Source organism: Labrus mixtus, chromosome 3, assembly GCF_963584025.1.
Source record: "Labrus mixtus chromosome 3, fLabMix1.1, whole genome shotgun sequence".
Taxonomy (NCBI): Eukaryota; Metazoa; Chordata; class Actinopteri; order Labriformes; family Labridae; genus Labrus; species Labrus mixtus.
Window position 1 is genome coordinate 21,027,795 of NC_083614.1, and position 24,657 is coordinate 21,052,451.

The 24,657-nt window shown below is 40.0% G+C and overlaps 1 protein-coding gene across 7 annotated transcripts in view; it reads right to left on the reverse strand.

Annotated features, from left to right (window-relative positions):
• Positions 1-24,657, reverse strand: part of LOC132965333 (arf-GAP with coiled-coil, ANK repeat and PH domain-containing protein 2-like) — a 46,853-nt gene that overhangs the window by 3,899 nt on the left and 18,297 nt on the right. Inside the window, exons 7-25 of one of the 7 annotated variants that reach the window (XM_061033720.1) lie at positions 21,282-21,326; positions 21,102-21,197; positions 16,568-16,642; positions 14,232-14,243; positions 12,207-12,269; positions 8,673-8,785; positions 8,139-8,190; positions 7,646-7,746; positions 7,385-7,490; positions 6,648-6,856; positions 6,167-6,236; positions 5,885-5,979; positions 5,404-5,606; positions 4,715-4,816; positions 4,019-4,111; positions 3,233-3,465; positions 2,821-2,930; positions 2,579-2,689; positions 2,053-2,114 (exon numbers count right to left, since the gene is read on the reverse strand). In XM_061033720.1, the coding sequence (XP_060889703.1) occupies positions 2,053-2,114; positions 2,579-2,689; positions 2,821-2,930; positions 3,233-3,465; positions 4,019-4,111; positions 4,715-4,816; positions 5,404-5,606; positions 5,885-5,979; positions 6,167-6,236; positions 6,648-6,856; positions 7,385-7,490; positions 7,646-7,746; positions 8,139-8,190; positions 8,673-8,785; positions 12,207-12,269; positions 14,232-14,243; positions 16,568-16,642; positions 21,102-21,197; positions 21,282-21,326 (1,951 nt within the window). Of the gene's footprint in view, positions 1-2,052; positions 2,115-2,578; positions 2,690-2,820; positions 2,931-3,232; positions 3,502-4,018; positions 4,112-4,714; positions 4,817-5,403; positions 5,607-5,884; positions 5,980-6,166; positions 6,237-6,647; positions 6,857-7,384; positions 7,491-7,645; positions 7,747-8,138; positions 8,191-8,672; positions 8,786-12,206; positions 12,270-14,231; positions 14,244-16,567; positions 16,643-21,101; positions 21,198-21,281; positions 21,327-24,657 lie in introns of all 7 variants that reach the window. The other 6 variants (XM_061033719.1, XM_061033723.1, XM_061033721.1 and 3 more) reach the window with 6 other exon arrangements.

The window sequence follows — 24,657 nt, forward strand, 5'->3', positions numbered from 1 at the left end:
ACAGTCTGGCTACTTAAAAAGCAGCATGTCTAGCCCTCAATATAAGATAATCAATTCTTCAACATCAAGTGGATGACATTTCTGCGCCTAGCCCCCTCCTCATGTGGTGGACGCACAGAAATACACAAATCCCTTTTTCCTACAATCTGAGAAAGCCCTCCGCATCATCTACTGTAAAAATGCACGTGTCAACACAATCACAGCACAACCACGTATCTCTGCCCTAACTATTATTGAATGCATCCCCACACTAGACAGACATTCAAACCATCTCTTATTGCCCTGCCAGCAGCGGGATGTGCTGCTTTATAAAAAGGTGAAAGTGAAGAAGAAATACGCTTTTAATCAAAGTGCTTCGGTGCCCTCGGAGGATGTGAGGCTGCATGGAGTGGAGCGGAGAGATGAAACTTGGGGTTTGTTTCTATAATTCATTATTCACTATCTGTACACTCAGCTCTGCTCTGCCTTCATCACTCTCACAGTCTACTCTATTGTTTTGTAAAGCTCACATATAATCAAATTCAATATCAGCTAGGACAACTACGTGATAAAGATGTATACATGGTTACATTTGTTTATACTATTGCACTTGTTGCTTGATGATGTATCATCCTCAGATGGTTAACAGTTGAGTGGAAACCCACAAACATTCAATACAATCAACGGGATTGCACCAACATGCCTCCACCATCGTACAATTCAGGATTCCCCATGATTACAGACGATGCACATTGAAAACGACTAATATCCAAGACACAGTATTGTCATTACATGAAGTCACTATCACACAATCAGAACAAAAAAAAAGCAAGGATGTGAACAAAGAGCCCCTTGTGGCTCTCACTCCTGTGCACCCAGTCACTCCTATCTCGGCTAATTCTGTCAGACTACAAAGCAATCTATACGATGCACGTCATTTACAACATTTACATTGAGTATAGTCAGTATATGGCTCCTTCATTTATCTTTAGAAAAGAGAACTGCATTAAAATAGATGTTTTCTGATCAGGCATGTAACAACATCAAGATGCATTATGTTTGAACATCCAAACAGTTGAAGGAAGTAAACAGGCTGTGATTACTGTTAAGACTGAAAATAAGAACCACAGATCGCAGACAAAGGTACAGTAGTTGCATAACCATCAGAAGGAATGTGCATAAAAGAAATCACACAGGTCAATTTTAAAATAAAACATTGAGATCTGTAGACACACGCTGTACCTCTCCACACCGGTACAAGATTTAAAATAAAAAAGTCATTCAAATGTCACTATTATTGCCAGACAGAGGAAACTTCTGCAACTTTGAGGTCCGAGTGTCACTGGATACTGGTGGCAGTTACTGGGTAGCTATTCTTTTTTTGCTGAAATACTGAGAGTAATAACAGAGACACAATACTGATTAAAAACATCTCATCACTGACCACCTCTTAAACAAAGGGAATCAGCTGAAGTATAGTCTTATTTTAAAGGGAGAATGACAGATTATCTGGTACAAAGTGACACTGTTTCTTTTGATTTTGTGCTCTCTTTATATTTACACTAGTAAAAGTATCTTCTTTTATTTAAAATGCTGATGTTCCACTTTGGAACAAAACTCTTCAGTAATGTCCACAGGCGATGGCTTTAACCTGGTCACACTGATACAGTCTACCACATGGGGGTGCGGGTGGTGTAGCACCTGGCAGGAGCTGGAGGTTAAGATGGCGTTTTCTCTCACAGTACAGCAGGAAACAGGAGCACAACTGACAGCGACAAGCTCAGCTCATTTAACCAAGTCAATCAAAGTTAGCCAAACGTGGAGGTATCTTAATCAAAAACAACACCACTGATACTGAATTGTCCTGTTAATTGCAGTTTTGTAGTCAGCCGACCCCAGCTCTGAGACCTGGTGTTACGTTTCCTGTTCTGAACCTAGTTTTTACAGTTTGTAGCTCCTGTGTCATAATGATGACATCACACAGTGTTTAAGTTTCATCCAGCTGCAGGCTAATAAACTCCTGCATGCACTTTCTGTACTGCATCTCAGTGGGGCTGTTGGTGTTATATTGACCTGACTGACTGTAGGGCCCCTCCGCCTCTCGCATCTCCTCGTTCATCTTGGCCAGTCGCAACCTGGACGGGAGGTTAGAAACAGAAAGTAAAACATTAGTCTGAGTTAAAGACATCAATTCAGTTATTAAACATCACTCTTATATCCACAACAGGTTTAATGCCCTTTAAGATAATGCTTAGCTCTAATAAATAACGGCTACTTAGTAACGATTCAATGTGGGATTTTTCGAAAATCCCACAAAGATTCAATGTGGCATTAAATAAAGACGTGTTAACTGATTAAGAGGTGACGCCTTGTGGAAAAGTTGTTACTCTTTTAGTTAATGCTGACAAACTGTGACCTCAGTATTCAGCTTTCTTATCTCCTCTCCTCTGTCTACCTGGTTCTTGTTTGATCCTCTCAGAGTTTATTTAACCCTTACAGGTTCATATAGATGCAGGTTGTGATATTTGGCTGGGGTAAACAGTATGAAGGCTCAAACAATTCTTTATGTTATACACATAGATATAAGAATAACACTCACAGTGTGACAATGTCTGCGTTAGCCGCATCCACCGCTATCATCAGGGGTGTTTTCTCGTCAATGTCTGCAGCATTTTGATTGGCTCCTCTTTTTAAAAATAAACACACTTGCCTGAAAGGAGGAGAAAAGGTTGTCATTTTTCAGAGATTACTCTAAATCTGGGTTGCATCACACTTAAAATGCCCTTTCAAATCTTGATAACATTTTGGCACGGTAATGATTCTGAAAACTTGAAGACACACCCCGTGTGTCCCAGCATGGTGGCGTGGTGAAGGGGTCCTCGGCCCTGAGCATCCTGCTGGTTCACACTAGCTGCGTTTTGGAGCAAAAACTCACAGGTGACCAGCGATCCCTGAAATTAAACATCAAAGTTACACATCAAAAAATGTAACTTTAGACTCAGATTATTCAAACTTCCCTGAAGCTAAAAGTCTAATTATTCGCTTTATGGTTATTTCTTTCTGCAATTATTTGTTGGAACGTTATTCTAACTTGACTGAATGTTGATTTTTTTAATAATGCATACGTGTATATAAAAAAATACAGTCATTGATCGACTTTTGACCGTCATGTTTTCTATGATGGACAAGATTTCTTTGCTCATCTATCAAGGGTTACACTCTGAAATACTGAAGTATCTGTAGAAACACTCACCCCCTGCACCGCCATGATTAGCGGTGTCCTCTTGTCATCTTCGGTGTTGACCCAGTTGACCTCGGCTCCATGGGCCAGAGCCTCTGCCATGTCGGGCAGGCTGCGTGCACATGAGGCCCAGTAGAGCTGCAGACCTGGGCTGTACTCTTTAGGCTCGTAGAAAACCACCTCCTTACAAGGGGAAGGAGGAGGCAGTGTGGCAGGCATGGGCATGGGTGGAGCCTCAGCAGCTTCTGAAATATGCAAGATGGGTGGAGCCTCAGCAGCTTCTGAAACATGGAAGTAATTGGAGTCAGGTAGTATGGGACAGGTAGTAAATTTTTTCATAGCAATAGATGTAATCATAAGTAAAATAACAAACACTATGTATCTGTGTTTGGTAGTGCAACATCAGTTTAATGAAGCTCCAAAACCTCCAGGCTTGGAAAATTATTATATTCCTCCCGCATGGTTTTGGAGATCTACATTTATTACTTAAAAAACTGATGAACTCTTCCTCTACTTAGATTGTTAGAAAGTTATTTTTGGAGTAGCTGCATCTTTCTATCTTGATCTTAGCGAAAGCATAAAGAAGGCATAGTTCATGTGTATGTCTTTCAGTGGTAAAGAATACATAACAAACGGCAAAAAGGGATTACTTGTCCCTTATTGTTTTTACTCTTTTCTTTAAGCCTTATGCTTGTGCAAAATGCTGTGCGTTTATTTTGAGAAATATGGCATTGCTTTAGATTTAAACAAGCATGGACGAGTATGTAATGGCAGAGGAGTATTGTGTATGTGACTTACCTGCATCGGCCAGGCTGTTATTGGACGGGGTGTTGGCCAGCATCTCCCTGCTCCCATCAGCACTGTTCTGGATGCCGCTGTCTGCACTTTTTACTGTAAAAACGAAAGAGTCTGAATCACTACTAGTGGAAGAAGGATCCTGCTAAGTACATGAAATAAAAGGAACACCTTTACTGCTGATTGTTTTCCGTGGTGCAAAGAGAAAGTCTTTTGGCAGATCTTGACACATAAACTTTGAGTAGACCCTCAGAAGTGGTTTACAAAAATGTTTCTACTGGCTTTTTACAGCCGCTAATCTTCATCTTGTGTGTTAACCAGAAACAGCAGGTGATCCTAATATTTTCAACAGTACATGTACACACACCCCCGGCTAAAGTCAAAGGAAACAACTGAATGAGAGACCATCACCTCTTGATTCAGGTCCCTTGATGAAAAAAAAGAAAAAATACCAGGCCGATACCAGACACAGAAAATAACATCTGTTAGATAAATACCCCCCTCAGGCCCAGAGAAAACACCATACAGTATCCTTTGCAAATGCTTTTTATATGATTGGATGTTGGAATAAAGACGGACTGGATGAGGAGGGAACAGAAGAATGGATGGAAGGTTGTTAGTCCACAGCCCAAAAGCAGCGAACAGAAATGGAAGGAGGTGAAGGAGAAGCGAGCTAAACACTGAGCATTTAGTACTTACTGCTCCTGAGCTTGGAGGAGTTGTCAAAGTAGGAGAAGAGCGAGTCAAGCTCGTCAGGACAGAAGAGAGAGTCACGGCGGGCCTCCGAGCCGCTGGCAACAGCTACGTTATGAGTGATGGGAGTTTGGAGATAGGAAGGTGGAGGGTATTAATCAGGTCGCAGGGTGGTGGTGGGGTTAGGGAGCAGAGATTAGTATAGACGCACAGAACAGCCAGGGGAGGATAGAAAGAGAGGAGAGCGGGGCGAAAGCAGAGATAGTTAGACTACAAGCTCAGTGGACACTGGAAGAGACAGACTACAAGAAGCATTGGAGGCAGAGAGGGCTTAGACATATGCTGTTCACAGAGAACATACAATATGCCGATGAGAGGACACTTCTAAACTGCGGTGCACAAAGCATCACAAATGACACTGGTTTTGCTCTCTTGATAGAGGTGTCGTAAAGTTTCTGAAGATGCACTAAAAGTTCTGTTTGAGGTGATACTAAAGGGGAAAAAACAAACTCTTAAACCCCGTTTCACCTTGTTCAGTAATTAGATACGTTGAGTTTGATTGAGTAAGAGGAAGGCCGTACATCACCGGGGTCAGGATTTAGATGGATTAAATGTGAATAAGTTCAGAGCAGAGGGGAAGGTCACATATAGAACAAGATATAAGGTGTGTTGTGTTTGTTATTTTTCTTGCTAACCTGATTGTCCGGAGGCGTTTGAACCAGGTCTGAGCTTTGGCGTGGGCGGTGGCGGTCTGGGGGGCAGATGCTCAGAGCTGCTGCTCAGTCTCTTTTCCTGCTTGCTCAGAGAAACCACTTTGTTGCGAAGCTCCTCGTCTGATGGCCGGCGGACAAAACGCCGTTCCACGTATTTGGCTTTGATGTAGGCCTCTACCTCATGTCTGTTAGAGAGGAGAAGCATTTGTTTTTGTTAGTGAATGCATGTTGATAGTCAGATTATGATTTACTAGTTTATCTGCTCAAACCAGGCTCAATGTGGTATACACAATCAGCAGAATGCGTAATTTATCCCAATAAGCCCAATAGGTTAACTTCTTTTATCTAAAAAGAAGATCAATCCTCCATTTTAATAACTTTTCAGAAAGTTGTTTACAGAAAAACAGTCAATGCCACGATCACCTGGTCTGAAATACCAAAAAGCTTTCCACCAGTTGTGTACCTGGGATCTCCTGGCTGTGGTTTTCTGGCTCCCAGCTCCTCTCGACGAGCCTCATAGATCTGGTTGATCACTCCGTTACCCAGTTCACACATTAACTGTGAAACAAAATGAGTACTTAAACACATGTGAATATTCAACCAGGCCTTTAAAAGTATATGTTATAGCCTCTAAAGTGATAATCAAGCATACAGATAAGGACAAAAATAAGTTTATGTTTGAATAAAAGGTCATTTTGGAGACTTTCAGTTTGGCCTTCACATTCATTTGTTTGATCTTACTCACCTTTAAAAGCTCTGGCTCCCATGAATCTAAAGTCAAAGACCGAACCTTGGAGAAATGTACTCCGAGGCTCCTGCAGATGAAAGAAGCAATAAAAAAAAAATCATTACTCATAATGCTTTAACTATGACAGGGCTATAAAGGCCAAATGCTGAAAAGCCTGTACATCATTTTATTTCCAACACATGTGAGTGAAGTTCAGGTTTTGACCACAAGGTGGAAACTTGGAACTACAAAATCAAGACCTTGCATTAAAATGTTAACCCAGTACAAACAGAATGTAGTTCTCCTGAACTAATATGTCCAAACACACTCTGGTACGTCAACTCCTAGTTCATAGTGAGGAAGATTATACCTTTATATGGATAGCATTTGGACTGACCTGAACACTTGTCTTTATTGAAATTTGACCAGTATAATATCTACATATTTATTTATAACTGAGAGAATGATTACAATGATATTACACTCTGTCGTACTTTACCTGTGTATACCAGAGCACTGTATGCAGAGGGTAATGCCCAGATTGATGCTAGCCCAGCGAGGGTCTGGCTGGCCACAGTCACAGCAGCAAGTGTTGCCTGGGATGGCCAGGACCTTCTGCAGGGCACTCTCTCCTTTCAGTGATCTCTCCTTTGGCTCTCCACCAGAGTCCAGGCTCCCTGTCGACGTGGAAGACTTCCTGTCCAGTTTCTGACAAAAGAGAAGAAGGGAAGGCACAGACACCCAGAGAGATTTTAAAGACTTATTGAGATGGAATAAGATAAAATTCAACAAAAACACTGAAGACAACAAGAGAATAGGAAACTGGTGTTATGTACATATATATACACGGTTGAACACATGCCTATTATTTATGTAGTGCTTATATCAACTAAAGGTGCAACGATCAACTGTCTGTGATTAATGATCGGCCGGTCTTTACAAATATAGATCATTCTGAGCTGATCGCAGACTCATACACCCACGAGCTGTTTTACACCAAGCTCACAGCAACACAAAAACTAACATGATTGCCACACACACACACAAGCTAACATGTCAACATTGTAGGAAATAAGATTGATTTTCCATAAAGAATAAGATGCAACATTTTTTCATTTTTCTGTGGATTATATTAAAAAAATGGAAATTAGAATTGGCTAAAGAAATTTCAATCAGTAGAGCTTTAATATCAACCTCTTAAACTATTCTTTAAGTGTCAGTGTGTTTGGTTTTTACCTCGCCCTCATCTCCCTTGTCTCTGAAGGCAGTGGCGATGCTGTTCTGGACGGCTTTGATCCAGGCCTGTCGCAGCTTCTCTGAGTCTGCCTGCATCATACAGCTCCTGTAGAAACACACAAGCATCACACAACCCGCTGTATGCTGCATGTCTGTGTGGTCAGAGGTGGGTACACTGATACTCCACCTCCCCACCGTTAGTAGCATATTCCAGTGCTCATTAGAGTGATAGGGAGGGATGCCTCAGTGAGTCAAACTTACTTGGTGGGTGATACCACTTCGAAACAGAAGCGGCGCTCTATGTCCTCACAGTGTTTCACTGTACAAAGCCTCAGGTCCTCCACCACCACAGTAGGGTTGTCCTGAGGGGACAGTACAGCAGCTTTGATTAAACACAAACACGCACAATGCTAAACACCTGAAATGATGCTGAGAAAATGTTTTCTGTGTAACGTATGTTCAGGTAAAGACATACGATTGGAACTGAGAAATGTGTTTTACAGTTAAAACTGACAAATGTGATCATCTTGCCTTGAACAATACACTGTATGTAGACTCTGTATTTCATCAAACATTTTAACACATGTTCACATATAGCTGCCGTTTATCTGACACTACATGATTTAAACTGGCTGCTAGAGCTCGACAATGGGGCCACAGCATACTATTAAAAATACATGTGTGGGGTATTTGTGCTGGAAGTCAAACACATGCATATTTAATTGTGGTGTGCGCGGGGAGTCACTTGACATACCTTAAATTTCTTCTGGTAAACTAGCTGATTGTTCTGGATGGAGAACCAACGCCTGAAAGGAGATCATGAGAAAAACAAAGTCACAAGGCGTTAGCTAGTGATGCTCTGGAAATAACACACTTTGACACAGTTTCAGAGAGGATGAAACAATATTATTTCAAGAAAAGAGAAATGGCTGATGGGTAAATCCATTTATTCAGAAGGTCTGTGTGTAAGCTTGTGATTTAAATCCGGGAAAACGATGGTACCTGTATGCCTCTATGATCAATAAGTGAACAGTATAACCTCTTCCTTCCACATTTAACCCAATGATATATTGTGACAGTGATCAAAAAGTCCTCATCAGAACATGTTTTAAAGCACTTCTTGATGTATTCAAATGTGAAGTACCTTTCATTTTTCTTTCCTACCTTTTAATTGACAGCACTCGCCCTTTTTTGACATTATTATTATCCCCATATAGCTTGTCCTTATCATAAGTTTGATTTGTAATGTCTTTATAAAGATGCAAATCTAATAGTCTCTTTATCCTACCTATTCCACGTCTTGAAGGCATTGCTGGCCCTCTTAAACAGATAACCCTCCATGGCAATGCCGTTGTCTGCGTCAACATTGTACTCCAGCTTGGTGTCGTCATTCGAGAAATCCTGAACAGAAGAGAGTAAAGAAACAGGAAAGACAGGAGAAAAGAAAATACTTAACAAATAATTTGGTCTTAAAATGTAAAGACCAACAAAAGACAAACAACCACTCACAAATCAATAAAATAAAGATGTACAATGTCGAGGTACTGGTGGCTTTTTCTCATTGTAGAAAATGACACAACACTTTTCCTGAAGTTTTTTTTCCTCACACAGCAGAGCTTTGGCTCTACTCAACCCATTTGGAACTGGTGGTATTACTTTCTCTACATTTCCCCCTACTGCAGATAGTACCTGCTAAAGGTGGGTTCATGGCTGAACAACTTGGCTATGTCAAGTGAAACCGCTGGGTGCCTGCCTGTCTGCACATAAACCTGACCTCTGTGACCAATCAGTGGGCTACACTGTTTTACCTCCACCAACTGCTAGCTTGCAACCTTGGCTGAGGTGATGCAAGAAAGAGTTCCAGCTAACAGGTATAACAACAGATATTATCCCCAATTTTTTGCCAAACAACAAAAATGAAGAGTTGCAAGTGAGCTGAGTTGTGTAGAGTCGTATAATGCAGATTAAATCAGGCATTAGTCTCACTTGATGACACACTGATGATGATCACTACACACCCACCTAAATGAGGTTTAAGCAGAGAGGCAGGCAGAACAGCCATAGCTTATGCTGATGGATTAAAAATATAATGAATGAGAGAGAAGGATAAATATAGATCTTGAAAAATACTGAAAGACACAGCCTCTGTGATTTAAAATGGTTTCAAGGATTTGGTCTGTTTTACTTTTTCCTTTGTGCTTCATTTGGTGAGATACTTGCACATGCCGGTAGATGAGAAGACAAATGTGATGAAAAAAATTACTTATCCATTTGAGTCCCTCTATTAGATTGGACTTCAGTAAAACTGGTGATTAAAGTCTAATATCTCAAACTTAGTATTTACCCACCATGTACTACGTCCCCATTACATCAATGCAAGCACAAACATTCTCGACTGAGGCTGCATTACTATTACAGGAGATATGAAAACTGCAATGACAAATATTGATGCCCGATTATTTCTGAACATGTTGGTGTTATTATCAGCGTTGTGTTTTTACTCTGCTGCTGATGTAACTATATCTTATGTGTTGTCATGGGACTGTCCTTGTGTTTGGTCTGGCTTTAACTACCTGAGCTGCTGCCACACTTTTCCTCCACCCTCCTCCCTTTCTCAGATTAAAGTGACATTTAACACCATGATGCATGCATCATGTGTGTGTGTGTGTGTGTGTGTGTCTGTCCTTGTAGAGTCAATTTACACAGAGTGTCACACTATCTTCATCATTCACAGCTCTAAGCCCTTATCGCTCATCCTTCTAGAAATATCCAGTGGCTCTGACTCACACTGATTGGTCAGATTGACCTTTTCTTCCTTTATTCAACCAAACAAACATGGTTCTCTGATAAAAGGAAGTTCTGTAACCCCAACAAAGTCATATTGGAATTATGTTAGTTCCTTGTATGCAGTGACATTTTAACTAAATGGATTGATACACTCATATTAAAAGTAGGCTATAGGGTCAGGGATCATTTTTGGTTAGTTTTCTTTACATGCTCTTATGTGTTGACGTAGATCTTGTCCCTTGTTATATGTATAAATAAGGATGTCAGCATTAGTTGATTTTTTAAGGGCAGAAAATGAATGCATACATTTTTAATCCTGATTTAATCGCATGCTATTTGACCCTTCAGGCGCACCATGGATAAGCCTCTGCAGTGTCAATCAATTCCATTTTAATGAAACACAATCAGACAGGGTGCTATCAGAATCAAACGTAAGTAGTAGTGTAAATGAATGTAACTGTGTGGTTTATGTTACTGAAGAGTGATTTCATCCTCAGTGACAATAAGATATTTTTTTTTGTTTGAAAAGAAAAGTGATGTGTAAGGATTATAAGAACAAACATCATAAAGAGAAACATTTAGTTCAACTGAGTAGCACTGTGAATTTTTTTCTTTCTTACCACTGTAACTTTTGCTGCTTCGCTAAAGTGCTCATGATGGATAGGCCGGGTCTTTGTAACATAACAAAGAGTAAGGTATTTTACCTGCTTTTTGTAAAGTGTCTCGAGATAACACTTGTTATAAGTTGACGCTATACAAATAAAAATTTATTGAAATATGAGTAGGTGGCAAATGTAGTTCTCCATATGAAGTAGTTGTAGTTCCACCAACGGTGACATTTAATAGTCTACAGATTTAGATCCTGTATTTGTGTTTGCTGTAGAAGCAACACTGCTGTGTGCTTGGTCATTATGCTTATGTCTCTCTACATGACGGAGAGTTGTCTTGTTTGTTCATGCACATTGCCTTCCATTGCCTGGATCTGTAATCCAACCTGAGCATTAGCTTAAGTTAAACACATGATAACATGGACACACACAAACACACAAACACACACACAATTTTCCAGCATGACACACACTGGGACAACTGGGGTTATTTTGAGTGCACAAGAGGAACAAAATGTGTCTGTATTAAGCATCTACACAGGAACACAATGGAAAGTACCCTGGCATGTTACTGTACATATCACCATTTCCTAGAGGTAGGGGAAAATTAAATCCAAGAGAAAGGGCCCACAAAGCTCAATATGAAGCTAAAAAGTACACCTTCTGACTTATGTTCAGAAAAAAATCCCACAAAAGTGTCTTGCAAAACGTGGAATGTTTTGTGGTTTCACAGGTGATCGAATAAGAAAACAAAACATAACTAAGCTTATACCTGAGAAATGATGACACCAAATGAAATCATGTGTTTTCACTCACGTGTGAACGAAAACCAATATATCCTTACAACCATAACCAATCATATTGCTAAAGAGTCAAACACGGTGTAACACTGTAACAGTCTTGTGAAAACCTTCAGATTTTCTTTATTTCAACTGTGCGTTGAGAAACTTCTCTGACCGCTTTCCTCTAGTAAACCATTTTCAACCCAGTTACATACTTTTAAAAAGAGGTAGTGGTCCAACAAGGCTGGTGTGAAAAGTTTGAGAAACTATTTGGAGATCCAACGTTTTAGGCTAAAGGCAGCAATATGATTAAATATAATCTAAATCTTAAAAATGACAATAGACTTCAGAGCAATAAACCTCTCAATGACATCACACCACACACCTGAGCTCACTGTAGCAGACAGTGGCACCCACAACACGGCATCACAACAAACATGCTGCACACTCAGTTCACATCAACACAAATTACTGTATAGTGTTGCACCCTAAAATGAGGAAACAGGCGGAGGAGCAAAACTCTACACAAACACACTGCAATGCAGTCTCTCGGTGAGTGCAGGCCAGGAGAAGAGATGTAAAGAGGGGGCAGGTAGGGTTACAAAATGGATGTCAGATGGAAATCAATGCAGTGACTCTACGTACGGAGGACGACCTCCAAGCACAAAAGTTGCGGCAGTCGGGTGAAGAGTCGAGCTCAGTCACCTCCTAAAACATCAGACACAGCAAGAGAACACAGAGAAAAGAATATGTATTTTCTTACTCTAACATAGAATAATTTGAAATGTTATTGGTGTACAGACGGGGGAAACAATCGGGCTACAAAAGATAAACATAAACGCAGACTACTACTATCGATAGCAGAGATGCTGTCGCTCACAGGGACACACACACACACACTGAAACGTAATCTCCCTCCTTCAGGTGCACTCACCAGATACCAAACATAGTGAAATCGGCTGAAAATCTTCATCTTTCATAGACTTTTGAAATCATAAGCCACCTCGTGAGTGTATCCCCTCGAGACAGATTAATCTTATCCCAAAGTTTCACTGAGCAGCATCTTAATGACACACAGCATGGCCTATCTCCTCCACAAGCTCTCCCCTCCTCCTCTCCTGTGGCTGTTTATGTCTATCAGAAATGTCGTCACTGCCGGCTGCTCCTCCTCCTGAGTCCTCTCACGCTTACAGAAGGTCACCTGTGTGTGTGTGTGTGTGTGTGTGTGAGTGAGTGAGTGAGTGAGTGATGCTAGTGTTACTGTGAGGTTAGAATAATTAAGTTGACCATGGAGAGGAGCTTGGGCATCAAACATTTACACTGACATCAAGTTAGTATACGTGCACTACGATTTTCTCTCATCTCCTTTCTGTGTGCTAAAGAAAAATAAAACATCCTTTATCCTTTAAAATAAATTAAAATGTTTACAAACATGAAGAGACTTTATCTTACTCTTACAGAAAAGCAGTAAGGCCACTTTAATACCAAAGTATTAGTCAGCAGCCAATCTCTCTCCCCTGTAGTTTAGCTTCAATGTTACACTCTAATGTCCTGAGGTCACAGAGCTGCTGCTGAATGAAGCACACAGACAGATAGGAAGTATACTCAACACAACGTACACCCCCCTTAAACTCTTTAAAGACTAAAGGGGCAAAAAGTGAAGGATTTAGTGTCAAAGACAATATTACATAAACAAGCGTATGAAAGAAAGGAGGTCAGACATCATGTTGCCATTCATTAAAACTAAATTCAAAGAGTGTAGTGTAACTGCCAGTGTGCCCAACCTTCACAAGTATTTTCACAACAAGTGATACAGACAGCACCATGAATATAGGATCTGCATCTCTTTGGGTCACTAAAGTAGATGCAGATCATTCAAAGAGTTTCTAATAATTATGCATTATTGAATGAACAATGTGGACTTCTTGTTACAAGCTGGAAGGCATCATCTCATAAGGCCTCAAATACAACCTCTATATATAAAAATGGAATTTGCTAAAAGTGCCTTTTAAGACAAAAACACTACCTGGTCGTTCAGTTTAGGTCAACCTTATATCATGTATGTTAAATAACATCTGTGCACATTGACCCTGCAACACTGGTGATGTTTTAATTTAAGGGATACATATTTAAGTAATGCAGTGCTGTTGTGCTTAACAACACATCTGTTTTATTTTTCAGGGGAAATAAGCATTTAGATACATTTAAATATTTCACTGCACTTGCACAATTTTATACCGATACTGAAAAAGTATTGGGAGACAAATCTGAAAAGAAATGCCCTCCTCCTCGCTGGAGTAAATTGGTTTAACATCTGTACATAACTAAACACAATATAGTAGAAGAAAAGCTGCATGATTTTGTGTGGAAAGTCAAGAGCAATGAGATAATTGCGCCAAAATCAAGTCTTAATTTGAATAATAAATTAAGGCTGACTCATACATACACATTAACTGCAAAAATGCACAAGGACACACGTGACAATATAAATGTCTGACAATATTTGACGGTATCACATCATGCATGTGAAACCTTAATCTAGTGATTAAGGAGCCCACTTGTCTCAACGGTGAGCGGCAGAGATGGAGTCTCAGCACTTTGTGGCAAAGCGTACAGTATTTGTGAAACACAGACATAACAGTAAGGGAATAAAAAGATAGATCAGCTTACCTGGATAGCAGCCTGAAGGGAGCAGAGGAAATGAGATGTGGAAAAAAGTAGTAGAAGAAAAGAAGAGACAGCTGGTTAGGAGTGTCTGTGTATAAACAGCCAGAAGAGAGAGGGAGAGAAAGAGAGAGAGAGAGAGCAGGGGGAGTGAGAGATGATATAAAAATAGCATCTAGATAAATTGAGGTAGGGGAGGTGGAGGATAGTTGCTCAAGGACAGGGGGAAGTTGGCACATGTACCATCACTGACCATCCAAGAGGGAACAGAGAGAGAAAGAGAGAGGACAGCAGGCAAAAGAAAACACACAAACTGACAGATGGAAAAAAGGACAGACTGACAGAGGAAAGAAAGACCTCAGAAGAACTTGCACACAGTTGGAGACTGAAGTGAGCGTCACTGATAGACAGACAAATTAACAGAAGCCCAGCCAACAACAGCTGGGTAAAGAACTCACAGATGTTTAGGAATAATTAGGTTGTGTGATGTTCCATGTAAGGGCAGTTAATCATCATCACCACATATTCTACCATAACATCTCACAACTGCTTTCTGTTGATTGTTTAACAGAAATTAACTACTGTCAAAACTACTGGTGTACCTTTTTGTGACTCATTGGGGTAACTGTGTTGGTATGGCCAGAGAAGGTAGAGTACTGAGAAGGTGAAACCCAACCCTATTTATTTGGAGAGGGTTTTCCGTCAGCTGTCAATAATGCATGTGTGTGGCTGAGATCATAGAGATTACCTTACACCTGAGCGCGTAGTACTACCGCTCACATGAGATATGTAGGGTTAATGGGTAAAATCAGTAGTACTAGGCTAAGAGGTTGCAGGGTAACTCACAATAGCATACAATTTGCGATACCTCAGCCACACAAATATCAAAATTATAAGATTGTAAAAAAGACTGGACGAAATCTGAGTGACGTCGCCCCTCTGTTACTGCAGGGGGGTTTAGAGTCCCAGCGATGGTGGTCGCCATAAATCCTGTCTCAACCTAACTTTCAGTCAACCTACATCAGGCTGACAGCTGGAGCAGAGATGGATTTTAAGCCCCTTAACAAACTGTTACACTGCGCCCTCCTGTCAATCAGGTCAGCTAAGCGCCTTACTGTGAATAACTCGTATCCTTCATAAAAATCAAAACAGATGAGTTGTAAGAAAAATCACCCCCACCCATCTACAGTGTGTGCTGATCAAGACATGAGCTAATCAGATCAAATATTTTATTTTTAAAACCAGGCTGTCAACATGTTAATTTCTGCTGATATATTGCAGGAAAATAACAGCATGTACTTTAGTATCATGGTATTTTTATTCCGATTTCTATCTGTAACTTCTAAAAGCCTCCCGTGGGCAGGTGCTGCAAATAAGCATTCTGTTAAAAAGACCAAGACCTTTGCATGGTTAAATGTTATTGTATGTATATTACCATTTCTGATTAACTCAGCAATATAAAATATCCAAAGAAGGTAAAGTGCAGAATAAATGAACGTAGTAACTGCAATTTGTAGTCAGTTTCACGTCTTATCACGCTTCATCATTTCACTTCTTTTCACTAGGTCTCATTTCCTTCTGTTTTTTATTCTTCTTTTATAACGCTGTCTTCTTTTTCTTTGGCCAAGTAACTTCTGTTACCTACATTCATGTGATAAGTGCCACTGGGAAGAGTCATGAAGTAGTGACTCGTGAGTCAAATTGGCAGGGAAATCTGTGATGCATAATTTTCTAAAAGAATTATCTGAGTATGGATATTTGGACCCAGCGATTCAATAATGTACCACACGCATCAGCACGACCATATATTGTGGTATCAATGTTTTGTCCCACCCCTGCTATGAATATAAATTATTCTTTGGGCAATATTATTCAGACATTTCTTTTGATGCAACACTTGATTCTCTGTTAAATTTTAAACTAAAAAGCTTGTTTTCAATAATCTAGAGTGTTTCACCACACTCTTAGCTTGTAGTGATTGAGCATGCCCAAACTCAAGCAGTGTTCAGAAAGAGTTCAGTGTGTCCAGTGTCATAAAGGGTTAAAGAACAGGAGGCTATGGGGTAGAAGGGAAGTACTGCAGGAGGGCTGTGGGTTTATTTTTAATGGCAGGAGGCCTGGATACAATAAAAAAGGCTTTGTGACTACAGGCAGGAGGATCTAACAGCCATAAAGTAACTACACACAAGAGAAACTCACAATGAGAAAAGCTTTTTGCCAAAGTAGCTAATTTTAAGTTTTCTAAGTCTACATTTTTAGTTTCTAGACAGAGGAAGGGAGGACAAAGTTTGATTGATTTTTTGGTTTAAATTGAAATGAAGATGAGACCACAGTGAGTGTACCTTTTGCTGAATGGTGGAGTGTTTCTGCTCCATGTCTCTCTTCTCTTTGGCAGCATCAACCACCAGCTGGTCCAACTGCAACAAACAGAGCGACTGATTAGTCAAGCTTACAAACCACCTGGTCATACAGCTTTCATTCAAAACAGCATACACAAACATATATCCAAACAAATATATAAGACACTTTTCATTTTGGTAAACTCAAATATCTTAAACCAATCAAAATGCAAAAAAACAGTACAATCGTACTAATATTAATTCAAGGGAAAAACTGAACTCATAGCAATATTTATTTGACTTACATATCAAAATGTAATGAACGGTATTTTGTCAATTAATGATGAGCAATTAAAATAAAAGACTTCTGACTGCACTTATATATTGTACAAGGTTTATACAAGCACATGTGCACTGCTGCCTTTTCATTTTCCTCCACAATCTTTCAAGTATGACTGCATCTTGCAAATTAAACAACTTTTCCACAGGCCAAATCAATACAAGACAGACCTCCTCCTCTAAATAAAAATAGCTGCACTGGGGCACTGATGGCCTAGCGGTTTGGTCGTGCCCCATGTACGGAGGCCATAGCCCTCAGAGTGGACGGCCTGGGTTCAAGTCAGACCTGCGGCTCCTTCCCTGTCCTGCATGTCATTACCCATTCTTTCTCTGGATTTCCTACTCAATCCTCTGTCTTCTCAAATAAAGGCTAAAAAGAAAACTTAAAAAAAACAAAAAACATGGGCCGTGCTACATCTGCTTCATCATGGGTGAAATTGGATGGGGGGGATGATTGATTCTCCTCGTCCCCTGTGTAACCATTGCATGTAGAGATGAAGATAAAGGATCTTCTGAGCAGAGAGAAGAGCAACACATTTTAAAAAAAGACGGTGCTGGAGGTCATAGGTTTGAAAATGTGCCAGTTTGCCTTTCAGCAGTGAACTATTCATCTGTGTCTCTTTTTAGTTTGTTGCTGCTAAAAGACATAAATCAATTTGTCTCGTGCCTCAAAACACAAAAGGATCAGTATCTGCATATTGAACATGAGGGTTTACTTCAGATCAGCTGTGTTTGTCATGTGCTTCTAACAACAGTCCACAACTTCAAAGGGCTGAAAGAGAAGCTAGCGTGCGAAATATGATACAAGAGGGTGGTACAAATATTTTGCTTCCTTTCTTAAGGCACAAAGTTTTGTGTTATTGTTCAAATTTACAGCAAAATGACATTTAACATATATTTGTATGGTGTCTTTTCTTTCTTAAAATATCTTACTTTGTAGGACAATATTAAAAAATATTCCATCATTACAAAGAAGACAGCATATGAGGGAGCTTGATCTTTTGTTTTGTTTAAAGAGGAAATGGATGGACGGCAGAGCCACAGGCAGATAACATCAGATGGGAAATGTTTTCCCCTGTCTCACCATCAACAACTCCAGTGCAGTCCATGCTGTCTTTCTGTTTTTTTTTTTTAACTGCATTAGCAAAAGCAGAAATGTAAGATTGTGTGAACCTCTCAACATATTTTGTGACAGTGACTCACCATAACCTGCAACATCTTATCTATCCAATCGTGCAGCCCCCACTTAAGATGTCGGCAGAGACAAGCGCCTCTAAGGTTTACGACAACAGCCCTATAATAAAAGCCTTTTAGTCTATCTTCTGCAGGGAACTGTCTTGACATGTAACTATAATAATAAGCTGAATGACTCACAGAACAGTAACAAACACATTCTTATGAATGAATATATTCACTCAACATGTGTTCAACACTAAGGTTTGGCATCATAGAAAGACCCAATCAGCTGAACCTTTTCCAATGAGAAGCAGCTTTATTAAGAAGCTCTTTCAAAAAACATTTGAAATGGGGCGCTGGTGGCGCAGTGCATGTCACTCCCCACTCTCTCTCTACCTGATTTCTGACTCTATCCACTGTCCTGTCCCTCCAATAAAGGCAGAAAATGCCCCCCAAAAAATACATTTGAAATGATTCATGGAGTGGTAACACAAAATATAACTGAGATAATAATAATAATAATCTTAGTTTTATATGGCTGACAAGATTTTTGTGCAGCAATGGTGATTTTATGATGTCATGTCTTGCCACGCCCCTTTTGTATCTTTCTGTAAAAGCTTTTTCAGGGTGGCAGTAGTTCATTCTGTAGTGACTTGGGTTGGGAACCAGAGGCTGCCAGTTCACTTCCTGTGCACCACCAAGGTGCCCTTGAGCAAGGCAGCGGACACCAACTTCTCAGGGTGCTGTATCGTGTGCAGCCTCTCCCTCTGGTGTCTCTCCATTTGTGAATGTCTATAGGAGCCTGTTTGTGCATGTTTGTATTTCTGGCCTAAGTTTGTGAAGCATGTTTTTCTTTTAAAAAGTAAACTGAATTTCCTCTCTGAGATTAATAAAGTATGTCTTCTTCTCCTTCTTATTAGTATTATTATTATCATTATGCTTTTGTTGATATACAAGCCCTTTTCCAAACAATCACAGGAACATTACAGTAACAGTTTCTTGACCTCTTGCAACTGTATATTTAGCCCATCTTCCTGTTTTGTTTAGTAACTTCAATTCTGTCAAATTGTAATTGCAATTTTCAGTCTTCTGTCATCAAACAAAACCCAACTGCTCTATCATGCAAGACAACTGAGTGCCCCTATGTCCTATACTATACTAAAGATGCTTTTACTCCAAACAAAAAAAGTGTGGGAAACCGGCTTTATTTTTTCACCTCCCTGTTCTTATCATTTTCTTGCACCAAGCTCTAATTGGAGAATAGTTCATTTACTTTCCCACTCTTTATCACTTTCTCATTGGCAACAGGCATGGAGTCATACAGTATTATCAGACCTGTTGACAGCTCCTCCACACCTCCCTGCACAGCCTCTCCACCTTCTTCAGCTTCATGATGTCGAGGAGAAAATAAATAATCCACTTTCCTCTTGTCACTGCTTTCCACGGCTCTGCCTCTGATTGTCCTCAGTTTCAAAATGTTCCAAATCGAGCGTGACAGGCTTAAAATCCACACAATGCAGTTTGACTTAAGTTGTTCATCAACTTGAAACCAACACTCTCTCTATCCTTTCCTCTCCAAGAAAAAAAAACAACCATTTTGCTCACACAATCCTTTCAGTCTTCTGAGTGTGGAGGGTTTACAGCTGATGCCTCTCCAGCTGCTTTTCCATTCTACTTCAATCACTTTTTTGCTCCGAGCAGATTACATTCTGCCTCTTATCCCTTCCTAAATCTACTTTCTAAAGTGTCTCCTACAGTATGTTCCCAGCACTGCTTGCTTCTTTCGGTCGGTCAATTTCTTGATAGTACAAACGTCAGATGTTTCCAACTTCGGAACAACCACACTCTCCTCTTCTATCCAATTCAATGGACTGCTGTTCCAACTCTTCAGAGCTGGCTTCCAGAGATCTTCTGTTTCTCAAAAAAGCTGCAGTTGGCTTCCTTGTTGGTTAAAACATTAGAAAAACATGTTGCCCTCAACTTTTCAGCTCCTGCAAGATCTCAATCTACGTAGCTGGACTCCTTTGCTTCCTTTCTCTGGAACCCCCCAAAAAAAGTCTTCTCCTTTAGCTCTTGCACTGCTCCAGCCTTCAGCTTGATATTCCACACCTTCAGCACCAGTCTTGGATGTATTTACTGTGTTCACTCAGCTGACTGTCAACCGTGTGAGTCGAACAGTGGGAAAACCCTTTTCCACCCCTCTGGATGCCTTCTTCCTCATTCCTGCTCCCTGTAACAGCACCTCCACTGTGATAATCATCTTAAAGTCACATTCGGGCCATCCTCTGGCTCAGAGGGAAGGCTCTGTTTATCAGAGGATGCAAACAGACACACACAGCGCTGAAATATCGGTTGACAAAAATAAAGCAGGAGACACACACAAACTGAGAAGAAAGGAAAACAAACACAAAGAGGAGAGATAGGTCGTCTAGAGGTGAAGTCAAAAGCTGAAAGAGCGGCTGTACAAAGTGCATCCCCATTGATGACGGTTTAAATCCAAGATCACTTACAAACTCAAAGACAGTTAAATGTTATATTTCACCATATAGAGTCACCATCTACACCTCCCTCCAAGCTTCTTCAGTGCTCCCGCATAAGACACCACGGATTCTTAAAGGCATATTTCCGGGTCAACAACTCAAATAAACTCATAACAAGCAATATGGCCAAGTCCTGAGGATCTGCTGCCAAGGTTAAGTATGCATCAATATGAAGATGATATTTATCACTAATAAATTATGACATTTGTTTGTTTGTTTATTTGGATCATCATTAGCTTCAGCAACATGAATGAGGGTAACATGAACAGATGTTACACTGATAAAGCTAGACGCCCTGCAAGTGTGAGAAAGATAAAATGATGGAAGCCGCAGTGATTTCTGCCTGTAGTTATTTTGCTGAAATCATGTTGCTGAATTTGACATTACAATGTAAGTGATTGCAGGTTCATCCCTCAGCTTTAATAATTAAAGAAGGGTGTGAGTAGGCAAAGGCATCAACGTGTGTGTAGTCCGGTCTGTACCTGTCCTCCAAGCAGTTTCATTAGCGGTTGTAGTTCACTGAAGAGGTCATAGCCTTGGTGGAAGAACGTCAGGTGGGAGTACATGAAGGACAACATCTGAGGAGAAAACATTGAATATTCAGAGGTCCAGTAGGGCTGCTTCATAAGAAATCACTTGATGTGGTAGAAGAGAATACTCACTGATTTTAAGATTTCTGATCTTCTCTTGGATTGTAGCACATTGATCTGTAAAAACCATAAAGTTGTTTCAATCATTTCTGTCATTTTGCTGTAATTCCAACATCCTTATATGGCTGCATGAAAAGTTCTGCATAAAAGAAACATGTGCTAAAAGTGGGTGATGTTGGCTTTTGAAAACTCTGCCCAATCATTACATCTGTACCACATGACATTAAAGATGGCTAACCTGCCTGACTTAACTACCTAACTGCATACCTGTATGCACTCTTCCCATAGACTCATTATTCATGAGCAGTCTTCCACAAACTGAAACTAGTGCACTAGCCACATAAGACTGGCAAAGAAAGAAATTTGGATACGATTATGACAACGCACCCCTCTCAAACACTTCCTCATAACTTGTTCTGCACCTGCATTTTTTTTTTTTTTTTTATACTTTAAATCCTATTTTATATATTGTAATAGCTTCTTCTACTGTATTATTTAAGTTGCTGCTTTATTTCCTTGTTAATTGTTTAGCACCAAAACACCAAGTCAAATTCCTTGTATGTGTAAATGTACTTGGCAATAAAACCTGATTCTGATTCTAGTGAGGAGGCAGTTCATGTTCAAGGGTTTGGGGGTGTTTTTATGGTTTGTGCATTTCATTTCTAACTAACTGATTGGGAAATACAAATAAAAACTCAATCTACAAAAGAGCTTTAATTAAATCTAGCATGGTAGTACCATATAAGAGAAAATGTGCGAAGCGAAATAAAGTGACGGAGGCAACAAAATAGAGAGTGAGGCAGAATATAAACAGAAGATGAAAGATGATAAAATAATTAAAATAAACGTCAGAGGAAAAATTAGTGAATGAAAGAAGTCATGAAATAAGCTGAACTAAAGTAGAAAAAAGATCACAGACTATCCTTACTAGACAGCAATACTTAATACTTGCAGCAGGGAGCGCTGCATGTCTCTGCATGCATCTATGTTTCACTGCTGAATGCACTGCAGCCTGGTTTGTGTGTGTGTGTGTGTGTGTGTGTGTGTGTGTGTGTGTGTGTGTGTGTGTGTGTGTGTGTGTGTGTGTGTGTGTGTGTGTGTGTTTTTGGCAGACTCTTCGTCATACTCCTCTAATTAACACTGTGCTGCTCATCAGACCTGGGAGGTTATTTCAGGTTAATGTGACAGACTTGAGAAAAGTTAAGGAGTTGGTAAATACAGACAGTGAAGCTGATTGGCTTCTTTCAGCCTGATAGAAACAAATGTTAATTGTGTGACAGTGGAGTATCTGAGTGGGCGTGGTGGATGCATTTGACAACTACAGAAGGCATTTTTTTTGCAGTCATGAAAACAGAAACAAAATACTTCCACTGACCCACAGTGGAAAAAAAGTTCAATTCTTTGTTATGGCCAGCAGATTTTTGGTGGTAAGGCCATTTCCCTTGGCAACAGAGAACCACACTTGTGTTTATATACAGATATAAATCCCACTGGGGGATGGAAGCTTAATTTCCATCCTCTAGCCACAGTGGTTGGTGCATCACATCTTTTACAAGCCCCCTCCTTCTCTCGATTACAGTCAATTAGTAGTTTTGACAGGAGTAGTACCTCTTAGCAATGGTTTGTTTAACCAGCAAAGTTCACTATGGTGACAACGTACAAAACTGCCAAGAGCAAAGTTTATGAGCATTTGGTCAAGTTGTGGTCATTCCACACTTACATGAGTGCAAGATTTAAGCTCAAAGTAGACCGTTTTTAGGCATGAACATTTTTTTTACATACAACTCTGTCTTTATAATGTGTAAAATGTGTAAACTGCTTCTGTTTTTCAGCGTTTGTCTCTATTCAGTAAGTGATAACCTGTCAGTCAGGAAGAAGTCATGCAGCGTTATTAGCTCTTACTGCACAATGTGTTTTCATTTTATAACATAGAAACAGTTTTCGAACTTCGCCAATAGTCAATAAAGTTTAAAGTTGAAACTCCAGTGTTTTATGATCCAGCTCCTTATGGCATAGCAGGGTAAAGGAAACATGCTCCATTCTTAAACATTCATAGATGCAAGTCTGGCTTATAACCCCTCCTATATTTTCCTCTCCCTCTACCATCCTGCATTTCACTGAAAACTGTGCACTGTATAATTAAGAAAAAAAAAACTTAAAAAGGGCAGAATTTTGACTCAAATGTTTTCTGCAAGCCAAGCTGCAGAAGTTGAAGTTGCAGCTGAAAGCGCTGCGAAGATGTGAAACTTAAAGGAGAACTACGTGACCTAAAAGGAGAACCATTAAATCAGTTGTGCTTGCTGTTGGCTTAAATATTCCCTATAGCAGACCAACAGGCAAGATAAAAACTCAACTTATTTCTCACAGCCAGACTTCATTTTACGAGAGAGATTATGCAGCAGACCACTGGAGCAGACTGCCAACCCTATTTTGAAACCTCCTTTTGGTTTCTTTTCAAAATCTAATTTTGGAGCTAGCTGTGCCTACACTGTATTGTCTGTTCCTTTTGGAGTGAGATTCAAATAAATAGGCTGGTAGCTGCCTTATCAGCAGGCAGGAAACATTCATCTGTTCAAATGTGACCAAAAGGAGAGACACAGGGCTCAGCAGACACAGATAAGAAAAAGGTCTAACTCATTTTTAAAGATGAAGTAACATGTAACAAGTAATCATTTTATAACACTCATTTTCCTCTGCGGAGGCAATTCGGCTTTTAAGGGCAATATTTTGTGAGCAAGTCTCTTCCTCTGTCTTATTACTGTAACTGTAAACCCTGACCTATTTTGAAACCAGTCATACTTGAGCAACATGTAGTCTGCGTTTTTTGAAGTGGCTAAAATTGTAAACTTTCACTTGTTTTGTTTGGTTCTTCATCCTCCTGCTCCGTGTCTCTCTTACTTGTTCTACAATAATCTTATCTAAAATATGAATCATTTGTTCATGCTAGCACTTTATCAAAAATGATTTCCCACTGGTGAAATAACTTTATGTCATTATTTTGTTATTGACCTAAATGGTGTCCTACCCTTTAACCAAACAATACATCTTCTATAAGGTTTATTTAGCATCCAGCTCTTTGATGCATCTTTTACGATTACTCTCTTTGAGCCATATCCACCCTGATATGTGTCCGAATCAGTTGGGTGTTTCACTATGAAGGGAACAGAATTCAACACAGCTGTTGTTCATTCTTCTCCGTGCCACTTCAGCATTTTCAGTCTGACTCAGCGTATTTAGTTCCTTATCCAAACCCACGTTGGCTCTGATGTACAGAGAAATATCCAAAATGTTGGTGTGCAGCTGAGCAAAGCATCAAAGTTAAAAGCCGATGTCAGCATCTTTTGCTTGAAGAAGTCACTCTGGAAACTGTAACACTTCAGGGCACCTA